At 46.7% G+C, this 7,634-nt stretch overlaps 1 protein-coding gene across 1 annotated transcript in view; it reads left to right on the top strand.

The window, feature by feature from the left end:
• The first annotated feature begins 3,214 nt into the window (after window positions 1-3,214).
• EXOC4 (exocyst complex component 4) overlaps window positions 3,215-7,634 on the top strand; it is a 637,711-nt gene continuing 633,291 nt past the window's right edge. The window contains exon 1 of the mRNA XM_075925646.2: window positions 3,215-3,350. Coding sequence (XP_075781761.2) covers window positions 3,265-3,350 — 86 coding nt within the window. The 5' untranslated portion in view covers window positions 3,215-3,264. The remainder of the gene's footprint in view (window positions 3,351-7,634) is intronic.

The following is a 7,634-nucleotide window of genomic DNA, read 5'->3' as shown; positions in this document are numbered from 1 at the left end:
GACTAAATTTTGGTATGTGCAGATGTACACCACTAATAGAAACATTAAATGAATGGAGATGCCTGTCTCCTAGAACTGGAAGGGACCTTGAGAGGTCATGCTGCCAGCTGAAGGAGGCTGTGGGTGCTCTGCTAACCAGTGGAGTGGCACTTGAATCTCTCCTGGGTGGCCACCCACGTGCTTAGCGTGCAGGGAACATGGATGGGGAGCTCTGTGGACCTTTTTTACCATCCAAATTATTAACAGAGGGTCAGCTGGTTTTCTTCTTTGTCCATGTTGTCTGGCTTCAACATCTCCACAACATCTGGCTCTGGGTCATTTTGAGTGGCACAGCCCCCCTTTTGCAGTCAGAGCCAGAGTCCACGGCAGGGATGGGCAGGAGAGACGCCACGGGTCAGATCCAGCCCGTGGCTGGCCTGCTGCTCCGCCAATCAAGACCTGGAGACGGGAGCATGTGAAGTCTCCTCCCCCCCACAGGGATGCATAGCACCAAAGGGAACCGCCAGCTGTTCAGAACAGCTGGGGGTTCACTCTAGGCATCACGCGCCCCCTGCAGGGCAAGGGCAGGGGAGGGGGCAAGAGAGTTTGTGCGCTCCCGCGCCCACAGGCCCAGGTGCCAGGGCATGGAGGGAGGGGGAAGACTTCATGCCCTCGCCCACCCCCAGGCCAATCAGGGTCTGTGGATGGGGGAGCAGGGGAAATGTTCTAGCCTTGCCCCCTCTGCCTGAGAAATTTGTGAAGTGGCCTCCCATTCAAAAATTATTGCCCACCCCTGGTCCACAGTGATTGGACAGGAACCAAATGTCAGCTGCATCAGGATACTGGGAGGTCAGAAACAGAAGATAAGCTGGAGACCCTCATCAGGCTGGGTCAGGCTACCAGGGGGTCAGAAGCTGGAGACTGGGAATTACAAGTCAGAGGCCAGAAGTCAAGCCAGATCAGGATGACACAAAGCCAAGCTGGGGTAGCAGCAGGATGGAAACCAAATATTTGGTTTCCTGTTCTTGCTGCTGCCTTAAGTCGGGCCACTGGGCTAACTGGCCTCTGACAATCAGACCCTGGGGTGGGCTGAGTCTCTCACTGGGAAACCACACTGCATAATGATGGGGCATCATGCTATTGCTTCACTTTGCAATGCCACCTCATCACCTTCCAATGTCACGCGATTGCATCAAAGTGTCATTGTGGGGCATGTAACCCTCCTATCATGTGATATAGCAGCATGGCATCAGAACCATGAAATCATGATGCTGTATTGGCCAGTGAGGACTTTCTACTCCCCTCTTCCTTTCACCCTGCATTTAAAAAAAAATCTGAGTAAAAGCCAAGATCAAACTCAAAGGCTTTGTCTACACTGGTGCGATCTTGTGCCAGAAATACGCAAATGAGGCTAAGCGTGGAATATCGCCGAGCCTCATTTGCATATCTAATGAGCCGCCATTTTTGCGGAAGAGACTCTTGCGCAAGAAGGAATGTCTACACTGCCCCTTCTTGCGCAAGAAAAACTCTCTTGCATAATGCCATTCTTCCTGAAAAATAATAGGTGTAACGGCATTGCACAAGAGGGTTTTTCTTGTGCAAGAAGGGGCAGCGTAGATGCTCCTTCTTGCGCAAGAGCCTCTTCTGAAAAAAATGGTGGCTCATTAGGTATGCAAATGAGGCTCGGCGATATTCACGCTTAGCCTCATTTGCATATTACTCGCGCAAGAAGCCGCGAGTGTAGACATAGCCAAAATGAATAGCAATTAGAATAGCCAAAATGAATAGCCAAAATGAATACATTAGATTGGGAGTGCCTGGAGCAGATTCTATTTTACTTCAGTGTTTGGTAAAGTGCTAGCCGCACAGTGGGTGCGTATGTAAGTAAGTGTGATGGTTGTAACTGTGCATACAATATCATATGTAGCATCATAGGTCTGGAAGTGACCTCAGGAGATCTTCTAGTCTAATCCTCTGCACTCAAAGGAGGACTAATCATAGATGCTGACTCCATGGGAGCTCTGGGCCTGGAAAATCCATGGGAAAGTCCTGCTGGTGAGTTCTTTTCCCTCCCTCCAATTGCCTTGGATCAAATGATCATCATGGATCAGCTGTTCAGCAGCATGCCAGAGGAGCTGTGGTGAGAGGTGAAGGGCAGAGTGAGGGCAAGGCATGCTCATAAGGAAGGGGGTGTAGAACAGGGTGGGAAGAGGCAGGTGGGAGTGGTAAGAGGTAGGGAAAGAGTGGAGCTAGGGGGCAGGCATTTGAAGCACTCCCTAGGGAAATGAAAAAGCTGGTGCAGGTGGGGTACTTGAGAGAAGTCTGGGGGGCACATGAACACAACTGAAATTTGGAGAAAACTGAATTTTTGTTTAAAGTTTGGCAGCACTTTATTATTTTTGTACTTTTTACACCCCAAAATTTCATCACCTGCTTGGCTACAATTAAGTTGCTTAAAAAATGTGTTGCAATGGCAGAAAAAAATTGTGTGTGTCTGAAAACTGTAGGTACTGGGGGATATGTATATATTTTTTTAAAAAGGGGGTACTTTATAAAAAAAAGTTTGAGAAACTTTGATCTAGACCAGCCTGGACAGGTGTTTGCCTAATCTGCTCTCAAAAACCTCCAGTGATGGAGATTCGCCAACCCCCCTGGGCAACTTATTCCAATGTTTAATCACCTTGGCAGTGAGGAAGTTTTTCCTAATGTCCAACCTAAACGTCCCTTGCTGCAATTTAAATATGCAGAAAAATAACAGTTGGGAGTGACGGTGGAATCAGCTAGACTATGGAGTTGGGAGTGTCAAAGTGGATCCACCCCCAAGCTCCTGTCTCTAATCTCTTGTAGGGCTAGACGCCAGTGGTTCCCAAACTTTTCAGCATCACACCCCCCTTTTTGATTTTTGAAAAACCCTCAGGACCCTCCAAATAGCAGCAAAACTTGTTGAGCAAAAAAAAAAGAAAGTTTTGGGGCAGCAAAACTTAATAAGGGAGGGGAGCCGCCCCCCCCAGGAATTTCTTCACGCCCCCCAGTTTGGGAACCCATGGGCTAGAGTGACCCTTGTAGGGCAAGTTAACGCCCTTTCACCCACCGCTCACCTGCGCTCGAACATTGTGAAAACTACAACTCCCAGCGTGCTCAGGGCGCCGCCCGCCCGTCGCACCGCAACTTGCTAGCCTCTCTCCCGCCTCCTCCCGGCTCTTATTGGAGAGGGGCGGCCTCCCCTCGCCTCCGATTGGCTGAGCGGCAGCCAGCGAGGGCGGGCGCGCCTGTGGCGGGCTCAAGATGGCGGCGGGAGAGGCGTCTGGCCGATACAAGAGCACCATGAGCAAGAGCAAGGACCCCTCGGGGCTGCTCATCTCTGTGATCAGGTAGGGGGGGCGGCGGGGTCCGGCGGGCCCCTGTGGCAGGGCTGGGGCCGCCGGCGCTGCCCTGACTCGTGACCCCCCCCCCAGGGTTCAGGGACCCCCCCCAGGCAGCAGCTGCAGGACCCCCCCATTTCCCTGGGGGAGGGGCTCAGCCTGGGGGGGGGGGGCCCCCCCAGCCTGGGGGGGGGCTGCTGCCCTGGGGGGGGGGAGGGGCTCAGGCCTGGGGGGGGGGGCTCAGCCTGGGGGGGAGGGCTCAGCCTGGGGGGGGGCTGCTGCCCTGACCTGTCAGGGGCGGGATTGGCAGGTGACCCCCCCAGCCCTGGGGAGTCCTGGTGGGCTCTGACGGACACCTGGGGATCTGCCCCCCCCCCTCGGGCTTCCCCTCCCCCTCATTTTCAGGGAGCCCCTCCGTGGGAGGAAGGGCGCTCGCATGCTCTGGGGGGGCCCTGAAGGCACTTGTGACCCCAGCAGCGTCTGTCTCCCGTGCCCACCCCGGTGCCCTATTCTGGGGTCCCTCACCGAAAAGCAGGGTGCTTCGTCGGCATCCTTCTTACCACCTCCTGGCAGCGCCGGGCAGCCCTCTATCCATGTGGGCTGGAGCATCTGGGCCTCTGAGCGGATGATTCTCAGGCTGGGCAGCAAAGCACCAGAAAATGGACATATCCTGTTGTGCGCCGCGGCACGTGAAAAGTTGCTACCTTCCAGGGATTGTATGGCCTGGCTGGGGGGGGGGGGGGGAAGAGAACACTGCAAGTATGTCAAGTTATGTTGTGAGATGGCTGTTTGTTGCCTGTACTCATTCCTCCAGGCCCTCCTCTATATCAGAGTGATCCAGCTACTGTACCTGGAGCGCTATCCGCTCACTCCAGTAGTTTTCCATGATCTCTTTTAACACTACTTTGAAAATCACATCCTTTCTGCGTTGCTTGCAACCAGGGAGTTGGCTGCTGCTTTCCCACACTGGTATTTACTAATGCCAACCTTTTACTCAATGATGCTTACTAATATTATTTGCTGTCCCAATGGATATATTCTTCATATTGTAACTGCGGTGCATTAACCGGAACCAGTAAGCATTACCTGTTTAGGGCGATGCTTACCAGTGAGCTGGTTAACCTTTCACATTCCTAGTCTAAAGTAGATTAAAAGGTGGAATTGTAACTTCAGGCATTTAAGATTTGAGGATTTCGGTACCTATGTGAGTCTTTCACAAGGGTCACAGGCTCTGTGACTTGCTTAAAATTCCATTGCTTCAGCCCCAGAAGCCCTGCCACCCTTAACTTAGGTTTGCAATGAGTGCTGGGCAATTGCCCTGCTTGCTATCCATTAATGCTGGACCTGCATATGTTTCTATGGGTTCATTTTTCATTGCTTGCCTCCTGTCCCGGACTTAAAATAAAATACACTTTCCAAAGTTATGGGTAGGAGGTTATGTGCAGATAGAGACTAGATGATCATAATGGTAACTTCTGGTTTAAACCTCTGTGGGTATATCTACACTGCAGTTAGAGACCCATGGTTGGCCAGTTTCAGCCGACTCTGCCTAACTGGCTATTGAGTTGTGTTACGTTAACTTTGGGGCTGCAGCCTGACCTCTGGGATCCTTTCACCTTGCAAGGTCCTGGAACCTGTGCTCCAGTCCCAGCCTGAATTATACCTCCAACAGCCTCTCAGGGCTCAGGCTAAAAGGCTGAGTCAGTTGATACAGGCCAACATGGGTTTTTAATTGCAATGTAGCCATGCCAAAAGTGTGTGTGTCTCACTACACAGAGTTCCAGAAAGATAGCAACCCTTAGTGCAGGCATGTCCAAAGTCCGGCCCGCGGGCCAATTGCGGCCCGTGTTCCGGTTTAATACGGCCCCACAGGAAATTTGGCAATATCTATCTTTTATGGCCCCCAACGAATCCGTATGTATTGAGATGAATACATTGTAAAATCTCAGTTAATGTCAGTTGGTCTAAATCAGTTATAAATATATTTGGACACAACATGTATACTTGGTGTTATGTTCCTGTTCATATTTTTTGAACTTAAAAGTTGACAGACAACCTTTATTACCAATAATATGTAATGTACTTTACAATGTTCCTGACATATTTCAGCTTCCTGGATTTTTTTCTTCATCTGGCCTTCAGATATGAAAGGCAGAGTGATTTAACACCTGTTTAGATTTGTCATCCATGTGACGAAATGAAAAGTATGCCGTTTGCAATAAACTTTGCATAAAATAGTTAATTTGCATTTAATTTTAATGGTTCAAAGAATGTCAGGCAAAATGGTCGGCCCTCACACATGTTCACTTCATCAAATCTGGCCCTCTTTGAAAAAAGTTTGGACACCCCTGCCTTAGTGGATAGTTCTTTAAATTACGTATAAGGCATGCCATATAATCTTTCAAATAGCCTAGGTGTGTAACATTAGACTTCAGAGTGTGTGACAGTAACAGAATAAGCACAAATAATAAATATAGTGAGATGAAATCAGGTGGATTTCTTAGACTAACCTGAAGTTTTTTGAGTGGTAAATTTGATTTCAGTTTACAACTCAAATACATTTAATTATTAAAAGCCAAAGAAATTAATAATAAATGTGCATTGTGTTACAGCATGTTGCCAAGTTGTAGAGTCCCTTTACAAGATGACTTGAAGAATTAATTTGCGGGGAGATGAAATGTCTAAGCAAATTTGTGTGTGTGAAGGACATATTTATTGTTGGAAAACCAAATATGGGCCCTAATATAAAATTGATACTTTGAAATAATTGTTTACCCAGGATACTAATGAGAGCTTCCAAATTTTAATAATGTAAATGGCTTTTTACTATTTAAGCATTTTAAATTAGGTGGGTCATTTTTCTTTTCTCTTTGCATTGTTATATTTTATGACTCTCAAACCTAGTGCTTTCTTCCAGCATTTCAGGGAAAATGTAACTCTCCAACTTTTTCTACAGTTCTTAAAACCATATCTGTTTATACAAGTTGTTGTCACATCTCCTATCCCCCTTTTTGACAAAACCTAAATTTGGAATCCTTTAGGTTTGTGGTGAAATCTAATACAGGCAGTCCCCGGGTTACGTACAAGATAGGGACTGTAGGTTTGTTCTTAAGTTGAATCTGTATGTAAGTCGGAACTGGCGTCCAGATTCAGATCGTCTCCAGCAGATCAGGGACACCGGGAGCAGCTTTTCTCGCCGTGGAGGTCAAGGTGGCGGGACCGCTGCCTGTGAGCTCCGGGGCGAGAGAGCCCCGTTCGTAAGTGCGGATCTGATGTAAGTCGGATCCGCGTAAGTCAGGGACTGCCTGTATTGCAAAGTGTTGTAGATAAATATTTACCTGTCTAGCCAACTTTCGTTATAGAGGCATTGATATTGCAGATAGCTTAGGAACAACATTTCAATTTAACATTTAGATAAAATACTCTATGAAATATTAAAACATTCCTGTGAGTCATGACATTTAAGAAATAAAAAAAAAATCAATGGAAACTCTTCTTGTTTCAGTTCTAAAACTTTCCCTGTAGTGTTTGCAGTCTGGCATTATATTGAACTAGTCCATGGGAATCTGAATGTGAAACTGATTAGCAGTGAAAGGAAAACAGGTCCATTAATAACTTCATTTTCTTGTTGAGTGCAAAAAGTAAATGGCATAAATGGTGAAGAGGAAGTTATATTAATAACATTAATTTTCTATGATATTTTATTAGTAATTAAGATGAATATGCTGGATATCTAACAACACTTTCTTGCCTGTTGTTTGGCACGTCTAGATAAATACCAGTGATTTTTAATATGAGATTATTATTATATTTGAAGTAAAACTGAAGGAACCAGATTTGGGAAAGATATATGGCTTTTCCTACCAGCTATGTAAGTAAGAGTTGTAAGATATTGCAAACTATAATAGGCAAAAACATGAAAAATAACTTTAAGCAACTTCATTCGCATCCAGTCTTCCATTTGCTTGCCTCACAAGACTCTTATAAAGCTTAGTGACATTATCCATTTGAAATTTAGTTTAAACTAAAAAGCATAAAGTAATTTCATCTCTACTACACGTGACTCCAAAGTCCTCTGCCAATTTTTCTGATTTTATAGTCACATTTTCATATCTATTTCAATGACACACACACACATACAAAAAGGAGGGATAACTAACTCATGGATTTCTGGGAAACAGTGAACTGGATCCTTAAAAGAATGTTTCCAGAAAGTCCATTGCATTGGGAATAGACTGGTTATGTCAGAAAAAGTGGAACTGACAATACACAAAATGTTGTCAAACATGGAAA

The sequence above is a fragment of the Pelodiscus sinensis genome, chromosome 1, assembly GCF_052426305.1.
Source record: "Pelodiscus sinensis isolate ZL-2025 chromosome 1, ASM5242630v1, whole genome shotgun sequence".
Classification (NCBI taxonomy): domain Eukaryota; kingdom Metazoa; phylum Chordata; order Testudines; family Trionychidae; genus Pelodiscus; species Pelodiscus sinensis.
Note: the sequence above shows the minus strand (reverse complement) of the source record. Positions and strands in the feature narration are given on the sequence as shown.